Source organism: Hetaerina americana, unplaced genomic scaffold (assembly GCF_022747635.1).
Source record: "Hetaerina americana unplaced genomic scaffold, ioHetAmer1.1.p SCAF_2, whole genome shotgun sequence".
Classification (NCBI taxonomy): Eukaryota; Metazoa; Arthropoda; class Insecta; order Odonata; family Calopterygidae; genus Hetaerina; species Hetaerina americana.
The window spans coordinates 37,719,745-37,737,090 of NW_027286763.1; the positions used below are offsets into that span (position 1 = coordinate 37,719,745).

Below are 17,346 nucleotides of genomic sequence, written 5' to 3' on the forward strand. Positions count from 1 at the left end.
CCATCACCACGAGCCACCACGGGCCCCATCCCCGCTCCGTCTCTCTCGGCCCCGCCCCTCCCCCCGTCGTTCCCCCACCAAGCCCCTCCCTTCGACGGCGTGTCCACCGCGCCGTCGCAGCCTCCCTCCCACGCACCTCCGTGCCCCTCCCGTACCATACCCTCCCTCCCTCCTCACCCCGCGCCCCTGGCCACCCCCGCTCCGAGGGAGCCGCCGCCGCGACCAAACGTCCGCACGCCTCTCTCACGCAAGCACGCGCCCCGCGGACCCTCTTCCTCCTCGCTCTGCTCTCCGGGACGGCGGCCGTCGCGGGTGCGGACAAAAGGGGAGAGAGCGCCGCCGACTGCCGCATCGCCCTTGCAACGTCCGTCTTGGGCGCCGCGACGCCCTCATCCGCCGCCTCCTCCTCCACCCGCGATTGGCGTCCTCCTCCCGACGATCCTCCTCCTCCGCTCCATCCCCTCTCCGTTCCCACCCCACTCTCACCCCTCCGAAATTCAAAAGGGGCCAGCCCTCCCGCCTTGTCCCCCCGGCAGATACCTTCCCCTACTCCTCCACCCACCGACGCCTCCCACCACCTCCTCCCAGGGCCGCCGGTTGCCTCCTCACTCCATCGGCGCGACCGGCGACGAGTGCTCATCCCCTCCGAGGTCATTTCTCCGAGGCACCTGTTCGACGGGGCGACGATCGGGGACACCCGCGTCAAAGACACCGCTCGACACAGAGCTTCGACGCTCTCCGACGCCTCCCCCTTCTTTCGGAGAGAGAACGGCGCCGTGACTCTCACCGACGCTGCGAGCATCATTCTCTTCCCACCCACGCGACCAGTCTGCAGGGACGCCTCCCGCACCATCACCAAACCGCACCATCGACTGAGCGACTGCCGGTAAACCTCTAGCGTGTTACCGTATGAAAGGACTGTTCACCGTTGGTGTTGCGATTTCTCGCCACGTTATCAGAGTTCTCCGATCGCATTGGACCGCCGTTTCACCATTGATTTTGTGTAATCGGAAGTTGATGATCCCCGTGTGAGGTTTTCGCTTGAGGAGTTGTAAATTCTTCATTGGAAAGCCGTCCTCCAACTTCTGTGCCCCCATTCTCGGGTTCAGAGGTGAGTTTTGAACACTCATCCTCGACAGAGTTTGGGAAACTATTCGAGGGAATAGTGTGCCGTGATCACTGAGGCGCGGACGACACCCGCGGGAGGCCCGTGCTGCGGAGACCGAGGCGATCTCAGGTCCCCCGCCCCGCTACGCCGGTAACGTCGGGAGCCGATCGGCGGGGAGGTGACGGCGGCGCAGCGGGGAGACGCGCTTGCCGATCGGCCGGAGGAGCGACGCCTACGCCCGCGGTGGACGCGGGGCTCCCGGCGAATCCGCACGCGGCAACGAAGTCACACCGCACCCCTTGAATGAGCACGTGCGGACGTGCGTCTCCAGAGGTGCCGCCCCGAACCGCATCGGTCGCCCCCGACGGAGCAGTTCCCCGGGTGTGAGTGATTCTGTTGCGATTGAACCGCGGCGGAGTAGTATTTTCGGGGGCCTGCAGTGGTCTTGCGGGTTCCCCGCTCCCGGGACGGTGTCGACCGTTTTCCCAGGGGGCTACCCGCCGGATGGAACGGCCCCAAGGCCGCGACCCCTATCAGTGCGCCCCACGGCGCGCCAAACACCTCGAGCGATGAACGTGCTGCACCACGAGCGTTCGCCCACAATCCACGTGTCCGCGCCCAGCGTGCTGGGGCCGCCGTCCTTCCTCGCCACCTCCTCCGCCTCCATTCCCTCGCTCGCACACCACCACGGCCTCCACAACCCCCCGCCATCGCACCACCCGCACCCCAGCACCATGCCCCAGCGGTCGCCGTTCGCCATCCAAGAGCTACTGGGGCTCGGTAGCGGCGGCGGGAACGGAGGCGGGAGCGGAGGCGGCGGCAGCAGCGGCGGCGACTCGTCCTCCTCGTCGTCGGCCGCCTCCGTCACCCACCAGCACCACCAGCAGATGGGGCACCACGCGGCGGCTCACCTGCACCCCCAGGGGCACCAGCACCGCAGCCCCACAGCCGGCGTGTCGGCCATCACGCCACCCCACTCGTATCCCCCGCCGCCCCCATTGCCACCGCCCCCGCCGCCGCCGCCCACCTCCGCCGCCCGCTCCCTCCTCTCGCAGGCCACCTCGTGCTTCGGCGGTGAGGCCGCCCTCAACGCCGCCATGAGCTCCACCAGCCGAATGTACTTCAATGCACAAGCGGCGGCCGCGGCAGCCGCCGCCGCGGCCGCTGCTGCTGCCTTCCTCCCCAACGTGTCGTCGGTGCCCTCGTCCATGACCCCCATGGCCACGACGGCGACCCCCGGCGTGCTGGGACTCAACCATGGCCTCCGGCACGACAGCGCCAATACTTCTGGTGAGTGTTCCGTCGGACCAGATCCACATACTTTTACCATATGGTTCACTCAAACATTATAATAACACATATTACTCGGAGCTAAACCATGCAGTTTCATTCCTGGAAAACACCGAAAAGTCTTAAATTCACTGACCTAAGGCTTCGCTGGGAAATGCCGCTTTTCGTTATTTGTAATCCTGATTCATCATAAATAATATGTATAAGTTGCTTCACATAGTAGAATATTATAAAATAACATATCTCACTTTGCTTCAAAAGTATCTCGAATATGTGTACCAATATATGGAAATTAATCCATAAAAATGATTCGGCGTCCCCGTAGTCATATTCTTTGTTTATAGCACATAGCGTACATAATAATTTACTGGAATTCGTTAATAATAGAATCCCAATCTGCGGAAAGTAATATTTCACTCTAGCAAGTGTCCCATTGGCTTGTACTCCTACAGGACCGTGATTTTCTAACCTGGTATTACTACGATTTGCGGCCGTTCTATAGTCCTTTCCAATTTCATTCTTAGCTTCAGCTATTGAAATCAATAAATAGCTCAGTCAATGAAAATAGAGCGAGGTATTAGTTTTCCCTACAAACCTCACTAATCACCGCATTTCACCATATGCACATATCCTGCAAGGAAATCAGAAAAATAACGTTGTAGTTTTTGCGATCCGCTGGATGGATAATGTCGTGTTTCCATTTCAAATATCGGTCTACGTTTAATACCTCTCATTCTCAAGTGTTTCCCAAAAGCTATCAACTTAGGTGTGTACACTTAGATTGATTAAATTATTCGGCATATCTCAAAATGTATTACAGGAGCGAAGCAACTTGTTACAGCGTGCCAATCAATTTTATATAACTACCACGAGTTCCTGAATTATTTGTTTCTGTTGAAGGCTTCTTTAGTAAATATATTACTTTTTACTGGTAATATGGCTTTTGGTACTCCTCGAATAAATTTATCAACATCATATACTATGAAAATTAGAGAACGCTACGGTTTAGTATACCAGAAACATTTTATCTCTAATTTCCACTATTAAACTGTTCTTCAAAGTAGATGGGTGCGGAAATCCTTAATCATAAAACACTAAGTGTATCATTTGTGCAATTAATAACTAAAGATATATTTCGTCGATCACTCAGTTTGGTTTCACTCTACTGGGAGATTAGATTCCCAGTAATTGAAAACAGTGGCGAATGTATCGGGATTAAATATATTTTCCCTTTATTTGCGAATAATTTTTTTCCAAAGTCAATATTTGCATTTCTCTCAAATATTTGGGTTCTCAAAACAAATATACATCGGCGTTTTTCCATGTAGTAATGTAATTTGTTGCAAGTATAGTCCTGTTTTGGTATAAAATTTAAACCGAATCACATGGCTGTAATAAAATATTCCATCGTATTTCCTTTTCGTGCAAATATTATTTTCTAAATACATTTGAAGTGAGGATATACACGGTTGCGATACACAAACTACTCTTAGCTATGTAGCCGATTCTGTTCATGTGGATACTATATCTTTCCTAACAATGTCAAACTACTTACTCTTTAGTGTGTTAGGTAAATTTAATTACGTGCTCAGTTAACAAAAGATTAATTTACATAAAATGCAAAAATAATAATAAATAACATCATTCGCAAAACAGGTTAATTCACATGCTTAAGTGTGCCCCGTCAAGCTTTTTACGGTCATTATTTTACCCTGTTAGTCAGTGTATTCACCTATATTCTTCATTCGCTGATGTACAACAGATTGTTTGGAATTGGATAATTTTGAGTAAAAATAAGCATAGTAAAACTCCGGTTGAAAAACCTTTCGCCGTCAAGATAGGACGTGCGGAAGTTAGAAACACAACATTCAAGGAGGCTTGATTCACAGGAATTATTTTATACGTTTATCTTTCCATTATTTGTCTCTTACTTACGATGAGGCTTGTTGGACAAGGGATAAAATATGTTAAGTTAATCTAGAAATTCAATGAAACCTGCGTTAATACGCACATTTGTACATTTTTACGTGCCATAAAAGGTGTTGGGCTAATATGTTGGCTGAATACGCTAGGAAGGTAATTTTTACTGATCAATTATTTTCAATCCACTCTATCTGCTGGAGTATGACGTGAAAACCAAATTATGCAAACAACCACATCAAAAAATTCAATGAATTTGGAATGCTTTGATGCTATTCAAAAGTTTACTCAACAAATGTTTGTCGTACAAAGTTACTAATACCAGCACATAGAATTACCGTAAACATTATTCACTTTTATACTGATTTATCAAGATAAGAATGAAAAAATAGAAAAGACGGTAATAGTTACCTCCGCAGGTCTGACACTATTGTTACAATATGTTAATTTTGAATTTTTGATACCTTTGAAATGTGTATTAGTAATTGATAAAACCATTTAATTGCTATCGACTATACGATTATATTAATCGTGAAGATCATGGATAAACTCATTTTCAATAACCGAATGTGAGAAAAGAGTTAATTGAAGAGTCCGATAATCTCTTAAATTAAGGTAAATTTTTCCACTCTCGTCGGTTTTTTCTTCCCAAATTCAAATGTTAAACTTAAATATGCGTTAAATATAGATAATTCCCATTCGAATGTGGGTATAAATCGGTTTTTCTTTTCATTTGTCGTCAAATTGCACCTCGTACTTTGATCGACGGAAATGGTATATCCATTCAGATATACCTTTCGGAGTAATTATATCTCCGCGTTAACCATTGGTGTATAAATAAGTTCAAATCTATTTATTTTAGTGACATCAATTCATTGGGGAGATGATGCCATATTTTGACGGCTTCAAGAATCTAAAAACTAAAGGCGGTCGAACGAATGTGAATTACGATACATATATTTTTCATAAAATATTCCGATGATCACATGATAAATCAGTTTATTCCGCGGTCTTAAGGTTTTCCATTGCATAGTACATTTAGTTCTTTTATGAACTATAAATCCATAGGCAAATGCAAAATCTTTACCTCGGCAAAGATGGCAAATAGTATTGAAAACCGTAGGAGCATTAGTGGAAACACTAAAAAGGTAGAATACTCGGTAGACTTTTACACTAAGGAAGCCGCGTCACTGTAGATAGGCGTACAAAAACACGTGGTGAATTCTAGTACAAAAATAAAAATTGGAGAGGCAAAGATAGAAAATCAGCTTGGAAAGTTACGATATATTCATCAGACCCACACCAAAGGGAAATTAAATTTACAAAAATTAATGGAATGAACCTATAGACATAAGCCATAATTATAATCTCTCCTATTCTCATTTGTTTTAGTTCATGCATATTACCACTAAATACCAAAAGCGTTACTTCTCCCAATTTGTAGTCTTTTTGTTTCACAACATGCTTGTAGTGACTTTAAGGCCATTTGATTTTAGGAAATCTCTATATGATATGCATTTTTTTCCAAACAGTGAATTTCACTGGTAGAATTTAGGGATTAAATTGAAGTAATGAAGTTAGAAAATTCTATCAATGTTTTTGCATTATTATGATGTAAAATGACATATTTTGATTCAGAGTGAGCAATCTCCAGAGATAAGGACGTTTTATGAAATCCTACAATGTGAAACTTTCATGCCACTCTAGTAAGGAAGAACAGGGAAGTGGGAAATCCATCGATATTCCATCTAATCTATCAAGTTTTTGTATTTAATATTTCATCTTCTTGGATTTTTCCTTAGAATAATATTTGTAGGCATGAGTTCAATACGAGGAAACGTATTTGTAATGTGTTACCTACTGTTAACTGCCACAATTGAAGTAAATATAGGCGATAAATACATTTAACCAATTTTAATTTATTCACGATTTGCGTTATCACTCCTGAGTTTCACAATAGATTTGGAATGGCTTTGTCCTGCAAATATTAAGTGGGATATTATTATTATCATGTCTTAGATGAGGCACCTAAACTTTGTAACTTGGTCGCAATTTACGGGAACCTGAAAAACCTCCACGAAAACATTTTGAATTAGAATTATGCCTGTTTCCATGACCAGACTCTAAGACTCTGACGTAGGAAAAACATTCATTATCCGGATGCTTGATTGTACGCATGGAAATACACGTCCATATCCTATGGGCATATATCTGGCTCTACTTATCTCATACAGTACAAGGAACGATATCCAAGTTTACAACATGTTTTATAAATTGTTTTACTTATAGTTTGCCTGTACCTAAAAAATCGAATGAGCAAATAGAATAAATTTGAAAAAAAAGCAAATCATCGTTACTAAGCGAAAATTGGGGAAAATCACAACAAAACTGGCTTTAAGTAAAACTTAGAGGATGTATTTCCCTAAAAATCCTATCATTATGTCATCGTGGGCACATGAAGTTAAAAATGCCCAATTCCCCATCATTTATTGTTGCATTGTAAAATAATAATTTTTGAGTACAATAAAATTGAAAAATTATTGTGCTTAGAAAATTTGTGAACGGTCATGTCTTTTTATATGTGAATACTTCAATTGTCACCCTGGATAGAGATTTCTTTGGATATTGCGTATATTCTTAGTCTAATGAAGTATCATTGACAGCTTGACACCCAACGTTCTGGTGAAACAAGTTTCATATTTTTCATTGCTGTCATAACGTTTTGTAGAGAAATAATTGGGATACGTTCGATCCATAATTCAAATAATGTCTTAAGAGCGCAACTAATAGAGTTTTAAACCCCAAAATTTAAGACGGGAAAGAGGAAAGAAGTTGAGCGAAACCTTTTACTCATAATAATTTAAAAAATCAGTATTCGAGATTTTTTACATTCACAATTTAGGATATTATTGAATTTTTGGGAAGATTCTAATTTGCCGTCGTATTTGGAAAAAATACCACCGGAATGAAAATCCGATTCTGAAGATCACTTGTGAAGGGAAAGAATCAAATTCTTTACAAAGTACAAAAAATATATTAAAAGTGCATATGAATTTTGAGTTACATATCAACTATATTCTCTTTTAGTAATTCAGGTTAATAACAGGATTTTATTAATAAGTTTGATGTTCTTGATTAAAGAACATTACAATTCGAACTTATTAATCAAAGCTTTACTGTGAAGCCTGTTTATTAAAATAGGGCGATAAATGTTCTATCTCGGAATATTTAGATTACGTAAGATTTAAAATTGGGTCATATATACGTACGTACATTAAAATTGTTTTGCTACATTCTTTCTCGAATAGCATGGACTTAGAACACTTCGGTTAGTTTCAAAATATCAGAAATTTCTCAAACTTCGGAATGGTTTTAAAAAATGAAAAAGATTTTTAAAATGCCACTCGAATGTAACTTATTTGCAATTTATTTGTTTCATTTTCTCTCCTAACCGCCTACAAAGGTGAGGTAAATTAAGAGCTAGCGACCCCTCCCAGAGTTCTATGAGCTATCTTTGATGAATCCAGAATGATGACCTATGCCGGATGTGCTTACTGCAAATTATAAACCATGCGAGACTATACGCATTCGCAGCGTCGGCACCTCAGAGAGTTGGCTACAACGGCGTTCGACTGTCGAGTGGCGGGATTAAAATCATGACAAAAACTCAGGGCAGAAGAGATGACCCTCATGTAACTTCTGATTAAATTAAGATGCAGCCGCAAACAGAGTAATAAAAAATGATAAATAATATTGGGTAATACGGAATTGAGGTGAGGATAATTTCCGGCAACGGGGAATGCAATGTCCCCACAGTCTCATTATTCAACAACCTAAGCACTCTTTAACGGGCTGGGAAAAGAAAAACTCATGAGGGCTGAAAGTATTTTGTTGAGTACAATGGGGTTAGGATGGTTTTTAAGATCATAGAGGAAGGAGAACATTCAGCAGGAAAAGGATAAATGAAGTCTGTATGGAATGCGATAGGCAAAAAGCTGAGCTACTAGAGCGATGATTATAGGGTAATGAATAGCTTTGTAATAGTGATTAATCACTGCATATAACAAGAACTTGATATTATTGATCATAAATCATGTAAACTACAAAATAATAGAATAAAAATAGAAGAAATATGTGTTTGGTGTGTGTAATAAACTATAAGAAATGAAATTTGGCAATTTCTCATGAAGAACACAGATTTCACTCAATGGTAATGAAATATAAGAATGAATTCGAGAGCGGAAGAGAGTACATATAAGGTTATGGCTGGAAAGTTTATTTATTTAATGGGGAGGGATGTGGTGAGTTTATATTCGTGTGTTACTGAGTTGAATCATGAGGACCGAAATATACAAATTCTCTATAAACAATCATAAATGCAATATGAAAGATTCTTAACCATATATTCTCTTAAAAGTAGTCGGAATAAATATTTTAGCGTATTTAGTTATTTTTTGTTAGAAGGGAGAAAATTTACATCTAACTTTAACAAACGTAACCCTGTTTCAACCTCTGTCAAAAAGGTATTGGTGCAAATAGGAAATGAATGACTGCGAAAATTTTCAGACCCAAATTATATCATATTTTGTTAGGGATCAAATCTAGGTATAGCCTCAGCAATTTACAAAGTAAAGGGTATCTCGGATGCAGATTCAGAATATTATTTATCGGTTTTGGGAGATGAATTAAAGCTCATAGTTATTAATAAAGAAGAGTCCTTTATAAATTGGAACATAAATTGAATAATAAAATTTATATTTGATATTGAAATAAAAAATAAATTACCCTGGCTGTTAAAATTTGATCAGAATATTTCATTACATCGATGTTTAGGGCCATTCTAAAAGATTAGTAATTATCACTGAGTGAAATTGACTAACAACTAGGCAAGAAGCGGAAACAGATTTCCCGCAATCCCTTAACCGAACACACTATTAGTTTTTTTGTCCACATTGAAAGAATTTCCTTTGCCCTTGATACATTGGGAGTATTTATTTCAAATAAATGATGGAAGATACACAGTAATAATCGGGATCAGGAAAGCTGAGGTTCAGTTTGGAATACATGGAGAGTTGAAATAATGGTAGAGATGATTGAATACATTTTTCAGAGTGAAATGAATCTTATATACGATATAAGTTAATGATGTACAGATTTTTATTCGTCCATACGGAATGAAATGTGGTTCCTAATTAGAACCTGCGTTACTATGCTTCTAAAGGTTTCTCAGTATTTTATGATCTATTGATAAATAGAGACTCCTCCAAACCGCCTGACAAAATGCTTATTCAACGAAAGAAGCTATGTATCGGCGAAAGTTTAATTAAATATTGGTTGAGTAAACATTGCATAAGTTGAGGTTGAGGGGACGTTATAATAGGAGGAAGGATGTTGTATGAACGGAGAGGTAGGAGGAAAAAACTGCAGTTTTATCGGTCTGACTGAAACAGGAGTGTATGAGGATCTAAAGCAAAATGTAGAACCAAAAATAAGGTATAATAATGATGTAGAGAAATGCACATCAATGAATTGATTTTCAAGTAAAGAATGTGTAAAAGTTTTCTGAGTCAGCTCAAATCTCCTTATCGGTAATTTATACACTTTTACGTAAGACGCGTAAGAAGCTACATTAAGCGTCGGGTTCAACGTTTAACTCCACCTTCCTCAAAGTTCACTAATAAATTTGGCATTAGAACAAGTTGCCTGAGCCCTTCAGTTTAAATTTGACTGATGTAATTAACAGCTGAGCAGACACGATTTCTACGAGTTTCTCGTAGTTTCAGTACACAATGAGTAGCATGCCCAAGGAGTACAGAGCTTCAATATACAAGAAAATTTTAAGAGTACACCTCACGTTACTCAATGTTGCGTTAGAAAACAGTACCTATTGGCCCTCCACTTCATTACGCAAATGAAAACAGGGAACATAAACGCATCTAATTAAAAGTTGGAGCATAGTAACTCAGGCGCGGACACGCTAGACTCGAAAGGCCTCTTGGATTGAGTGACTTGTCCATCCCGCAGCAGCGATGAAATATGCTTCATCCTCCAGGAACATCTCTCCCGAAAGTTAAAATTAGATTTCACAATGACGTGCTCACATCTCATGTGTTTATTTTGTTATGAACGCGATTTATGTACATTGGAATTAAGTTCATTCCTTATTTTTTTGGTTATAAGATGAGATTGAGATTCAAAAAGAAGTTGACATCTTCTCTCGACGTATCTATGGCCATAAGTCGAAATTACATAAAGTTTATTAAAAAAGGGTTGTTAAAACGTACAATAAGTTTAAGTAAATAAATGTATTCAATGGGTGTTTGCTTGTAATTAAGTTTGATCATGATTTCTAACAACATATTTAAACTTATAATCCAAATTTTGATGATTCTCAGAGTAGTGTCGATTTGATGCAACGCATTTGGCTCACCTTTGTTTCAGTATTGGAAGATACTTTGGAAGCCATTTTCAATGGGTCCTTCGAACTTACCTCATAGCTTTCACCCCGTATTCTGATAATGAAAAACGCTTTCCAAGAGGGTATTTATTCAGATCGAAGACTTGGAAAAAGTCACTTCTGGTTAGGTCTAGATTACAGGGAGGATGAAAAGCACATTTACATTGATTTTTGCGAGATCATTTGAGATGTGCGGCGATGCATTATCATGGTGCAGCCTAATGCCTTGAAATATGATCTTTTGTGATTGATATGGTCTTGAAGGATATTTAGTATATACCTACATAATGCTCTATTCACAGTTGTTCGTGTACTTGTGCGACGTAATGATACACTATGCTCACGGTATGACAATGCGACGAAATCCACTAATTTGGCTTTATGCACATGCATACAAATATGGTACCCTGCAAGCACCGCTATGGTGTGTGGCAGGGTGTGATAACACACCAGACTACTTGTGACACAATATACTTCCCCCCACCCCGCCCCATATAGCGGCCGGACAAGGTTAGACAATCCAGCTATGGCAGTGCCAGAAATTCCTACACAGAACTTTGATATTTGCTACAGGATCAAAATTATGTGCCTACCTGTAACTTTCATCTGTAACGATATCATTCGAAAAAACTTGTTATCTTCCTGTAACAGCAACTTTGCGAACAAATCTGCGAACAAATGCTCTGTTATTCGTATGAGCCGTCTCGAAGCCCACGCTTATAAAAGCGTCTTGCTTGCAATTTTCATTTTGTGGATGGCAACAAATGAAATTTACATTAAACTGTGAGTGCTCTTAACGTCATAGGATGAACTTTTCTCACAGTGGCAGTAGCAGTGCAAATGTTCACTTACGTAAGGGCAGTGACTGGAGCTCAAAAGTTCCAAATCCTAGGAATTTAGCCCTCTTTCAACATTTTGAACCATCTGCTATCGGTATTTTGGGAAATAACAGACCTTTCATGCACCTCCTGTAGCAGCATATCTGTTGACGATTAGTCTGGATGGAAAGGAAAATTTCATTTCAGTGTTGCGTGTGACCACCATCAAAACGAACTAAACATGTGTCAACCTGCAATGGCTGCTCCGCTAATACATACATCTACATACTACTCCGCCAGCCGCCGCAAGGGCGTGTTGCGGGGACTGTTAGGCCACCACCTGTAAAAGAGAACACAACTGCATGCAAAATCAACACATCCATGTAGATCTCCACCCACAGTGGCACATAATACATGCAGAAACCCTTTCAACTTACACACTTGCAAAAATGCGATATTGAAAAAAAATAGATTGAACTTTTACTACATACCATATATGTTAACAATGTAACAAAATTTGAATAATATATACGATATACATATTTATAAATACTGTTGACAACCCTTATCTTTTATTATTTTATCACTTACACAAATAGCGTCCTGAGTTTATTACCTGACGCTGTCATCTTGAAAGAAAAGACTAGTTTTTTAGCATCTGGTAGAGAATGAATGACGACTACTGGAGATTAAGTAATTACGAGCATAATCTATGCATTGCATATCTATTAGTAAAGCCACTTTTCACATGTTCCAATGTTCTGATTCACATTCATTTCCGTTCGCGCAGACAAATCGACAAAAATTTTAAAAGGCTCCAAAAGCCTTGTAGACGTGTGAAATAAATATGCGGAAAAAATACCCGTAGTAAAAAATTGTTTTGACTGGATATTATTATAAACCTCTCCATATAATGCGCTGGTTACTCGTAATCATATATGTGAGTATGAGTCTTTTGTTGTGATCCGAGGGCATCATAGATTTCGCATTAGCTGGAATAGGGATGAATTGAAACGTTTCGCCCTTCCGGGATTTTCTTGGATGTCGCTGGCGATGGCTTCGATATGAAATATTGTGCAAATGATATATGTGTAATTTTCTTTCCGTAGAGGTCGTCTTCCTTAGCTCCGACACCAACATCTCTTCCCACTCCAATCAAGATCCCCCCTCCTTTCACCGAACTCTTTTAAAAGCGCATCCCTCTCCCTTCCCCCCAAACCATTCGGAACGCCTTCCCCCAACCCTTCACCCTTCCTCGGGCTCCCAAATCTATACATGTACACACATGTCTCCTTCCCCCCCCCCTCCTTCTGTGCCCCCACCCGGCACCCCCGGACTCCCCCTTACCGATCCTCTCACCCCCTCTTTCCCCCCCCCTCTCACCCTCCCCGTCCTCCCACCAGACATATACGTTCCACTGATTCCCACCGGGGCCCATCGGCGCTCCCGGCAGCACAAACCACGTCTCTTCGCCGGTATTGCGCCCGCGTGCTTGCCTGCGCGTTTGTGATCGTCAGGTCCACGCACGCACGCTGGCGAAGACACGCGCACAGACGCGCACACAATGGTTAGTGGGACTGATCGCGCTGTGTAATCGGGGATTGTTGTGGAGAAGGGGGCGGTGGGTGTGCTGGCGGAGGAGAGGGCTGGTGACGCCGAGCTGTTTTCAATCGCCGGCGAAGTGGTGTCGGTCACGAGTGAGTTGGAGTGTGACATTTGGGCGGAAATGGAGAGGCTGCCGCGGGAAGGAGTTGTTACTTCATGGTTATGAGGGAGGGAGGGGATTTAATTATTTATGCACCTGTGAGGCTTCCAAGGGACAAACCGGCGGTCCCCACGGAGCTAACTCAATTAAGAAAAATAAATCAATTTGTAAACCGTCCGAGATTCAGTCGTTCGGCCCTTTCAGTCGCAACATTGATGTAGAATCATTCACAGCGCACGTGAATGAATTGTTTAATATTCATTATTTTTTATATGCAAAATATTTTAGCTATCAATGTTCCGTGTAAAACCGTTGACTCATTACTTATCAAGGTAAAATTAGGTAAAGAAAATAATAATAAGGATTAAAAAGTGGATAATGTGAACTACCCTGAATAGTTTTATTAAAGAAGTGAGGTAAATCAGTTACCGTTGTAACGATTGGATCGTCTGAACATGCGAGATGGTGACCGACGAGTAATATTGGGATCAAGAAAATTATAATGTCATAATATTGAAAATTCTTTTCCGAATACTATCCTTTTAATCGAATCATACTAGTATATACTCCAATTCGTCCTAAATCTGAGACTATAATTGACATTGAATTCATTTCATAACCGTTTTGCAAATATGTTTCTCGATAAAGAACTTAGTATGAAGACGATGGTGACTGGAATTTTAATATCTAACCATAACTATTGATAATTTGAAATTCCAAACCTCGTGTACTTTAATCATAGGCTGGGGATAATTCAGCTCTCAGTATCAGATTTCCACATGAATTGCTGGTTTTTGTATGTGGCCAATTTGAGCGTATTTTATAGGTACACGTAAAAAATGTGACTATACAGCCATTTTTCTGTAGGAGGCAGAATCAGTTTCTAAGAACTTTTATTTTCATCCCAACTTCCCGCTCTAGTGATAAACAGTCTTACAAACTATCTATCCCAAGAGTTATGTGTTAGTACACCTGGTAGTTAAGCACAGAGGTAATTACAAAATAAATTCATGCACCATTGAAAGCCACGTTTTTATTTTGATCTTTTGTTAATCTTCTCATTATCTGTAGCTAAGTAGGCATTTGGTATGCGTTAGAATTTATATTCTGATGCTCTTTCTCATTAAGGATATTACTTTAGTGCCAGTTAAACTGCAGTCACTAATTGAGGAATAGGGTATCGCAATTAAAAATCTCAGCTTCTTCGCTCTCTGCCACGAAACAGAGCTGTGCTGTGCAAAAACAAAAAGACATGGTGGTTTAAGTTGGGGAGGGAGAGGAAATGCTAATTCGATTAACTCAGCCAATGAGCGATTTTCTCCGCACACGTCATTAATCATTAAATTGGCACTCGTGGAGTAACGCTCTCCCGAGACTTTTATTTTATTTTTATCAATTTATTATTTTCTCGAGGAGGTGGATGTGGGTGAAGTTTGGCGGAGGGGGCATGGAGAGGAAGGGAATAAGGGAGGATGGTGGGAGGAGGAGAAGAAGGGGGAGGATATTTGCACGAGGGATCGAGAGTCGCTTCCTCTCTACCAGCCATAGGGTGACGAGGAGGACACGCGGGGAGGGCCGCGGGGAAGTGGCGGGGGGCAGGGTTGAGGCGTCGCCGCTCCCCCTCCCCCTGGTGTTCCCCGCGCGGGGCCTAGGGGGCATCTGATGCGAGAGTGGATGTCTGGGGAGTAAGTGAGAGAGAGGTGGGGGGACGAGATCATGAATATTCCCGCTCGTTTTATAAGGGATGCGGCAGGCCAACCTCGACCGCCTCTCTCGCCGCAACCCACACCTTTACACCCCCTCTATACCAGTACACACACCCTCCAGGGTACGTTATCCCTCCACAACCACCCACTCCAGACATTCCCTCCACCTCCGCCCCCACGAGCCTCACCACTCACTCGTCAGATGAGGACGGCAGCGGCATCTCGCCTCGGAGGCCTTGGTCTCGAAGCACTCCTCCCAAGCAGCGCCGACGCATCCCCGAGCCCCCTTGGCTCTCGATTCACGCAGAGCCGCTGAGTGATCGCGAGGTCCCCAGGACCAGGAAGAAGGGCGAGGTGGTATGTGTGGGGGATTTGGCGCGACGAGGGAATCGGAGAGGCGCACCACTATAGGCGAAGCAAACTAAAATATGAAAGCGGAGGCTCTCGAGTGGTTAGTAAACCGCGACGGACGGGTGAGAAGTTCGAATCATTCTCCTATTTGCTCTTCCACAGATTCAGTCTCTAAGCTCTCCATTGAATCCACTGTTGCCTGTTACGTTTTTCTCACAGTCGTCATAGGCTATCGACCCGAATACTTGTTTGAAGAAGTTCTATCCTACCTCTTTCCAATATCTTTATTTTTACACCTTCTTGCACTTGAAATTGTATTCCATTATTTTCTTTGCTTAGTACATACAAGGGTTAATCTTAAGGCTTCCGCGACGTCTATCTGATGAAGGTTCCATGCTTCTTCCGGGAATTACCATTGTGTAGGTTGGCTTGTTGGACAACAGTTTCTCCCAGAGTCCTGGAAGAGTCTTCAGGTCGAAATGATCTTCGTTGGCCGCTGTATATGGGAGACTCTGGCTGGCCCGGAGCGCTCTGATCGGTAATTCTTTGGTGGTACGGTAGACCTTACCGCAAAGTAACAACAAGGAACCTACGCAACGGTGATTCCCAGAAGCAGCATGGAACATTCACACACTAGGGTATCTCCACCTTTCCATTCTATTTTTCCTATCATTAAAAAATAAATTATTTAAATCATCTTTGGTTCTTCTTCCTTTGACATCGGTGCCCTGGAATGCGTATAATTAATCAACCTTCTCTGATTACATTCAGCCAATCATTTTTCTCAACGCCCACTATTCGAATATCTGAATATATCCCTCGATGTTTAATTCAAGCTAAAGGAAAATTCTTCATAAAATTTTCCATTTATTTTTAATCGGTAGGTATGAATGAATGAATCGTTTGCATTATAAAAAGGACTCAAAATCACTGCGTAAATCAAAGAAAACCACATACTGCATCCATTTGCCGAAGAAAATGTAGATAGTATTTACCACCCAAATATTGTCTAAATGGAAATTTCTTTCAAGAAAAATGAATGTAAATTTGTCAGTACAATTTCCTTCCCTATCCATCATTTATCAATTATTTGCCTACCTATTGGTCTGCGATGTTAATATTTTTTAGAAAAAAATTCTTCAATCGAATTAAGAAGCATAAAAAGAGCACCCGTTTATGCGTAATCGACCCCGGCCGATCGCACTCTTCCCACCCACGCCCCTGACAAAGAACTGCACCCCTACCCACAGGTGGGAGGCTGAAATGCGTGCATACGGCCTACCGCCCGCGGCACTTGACCACCACACCACCGGCGCGTGTGCTATGCGGGCGGGCCTGGGATCCCTCGCGCCAAAGGCGAGAATCCCTTCAAGAGGAAAAAAAGTGCGACCACCCGTTGCCTTCGGAGGTAAACGCAACCGGAGCCGAAAGGCTTTTGGGTTTGTGTTTACCGGAAACCCTACCCCCAAGAGCCTTGCGCCCATGTTTACTCTGGGCACGAGCCGAGCGCACCCCGCGCTCGCTTAGATAAGGGAACACCGCTCGACCATCTGATAAATCTCAGCATGAATCGGTGGACGAGGCGCCGGCAAGCACTTTCTGGTGTGTGTACGTGTGTGAGAGGGAGAGAGAGGACTCACGCGTTCTGCAGTTGCAGTGGCCACAAGGAGGGTATGGCGAGGGGGCTGGAGCGTTGGTCGGTGGCTCGAGGTTCTATCTCCGCCTGTAATCTCTCCCATTCGGTGTGGATGCGGGCGTGGAGCTCTCCACGCGGCGCGTGCTGCGGGAGATCTAGAGGGATGGATTAAAGAGGAGGCAAGATCTGAAGGGGCAGAATGCAGGAGATCGTAACACGAATTCTGGAGTGCATTTCCTCTGTAGGTATCTCAGCAACCTTTGTGGTTGACTTCACTTGTTTTTCTTCCTGCGCAACAAGGCAGTCGATTGTCTGATGATCGAACAGACGACCGCATTTCATACAGTTTTTTAAT

At 42.6% G+C, this 17,346-nt stretch overlaps 1 protein-coding gene across 4 annotated transcripts in view; it reads left to right on the plus strand.

The window, feature by feature from the left end:
• The first annotated feature begins 628 nt into the window (after positions 1-628).
• Positions 629-17,346, plus strand: part of LOC139687970 (homeobox protein unc-4 homolog) — a 401,108-nt gene continuing 384,390 nt past the window's right edge. For all 4 annotated transcript variants that reach the window (XM_071585352.1, XM_071585351.1, XM_071585354.1 and 1 more), the window contains exon 1: positions 629-2,398. In XM_071585352.1, the coding sequence (XP_071441453.1) occupies positions 1,678-2,398 (721 nt within the window). In that variant the 5' untranslated portion in view covers positions 629-1,677. The remainder of the gene's footprint in view (positions 2,399-17,346) is intronic.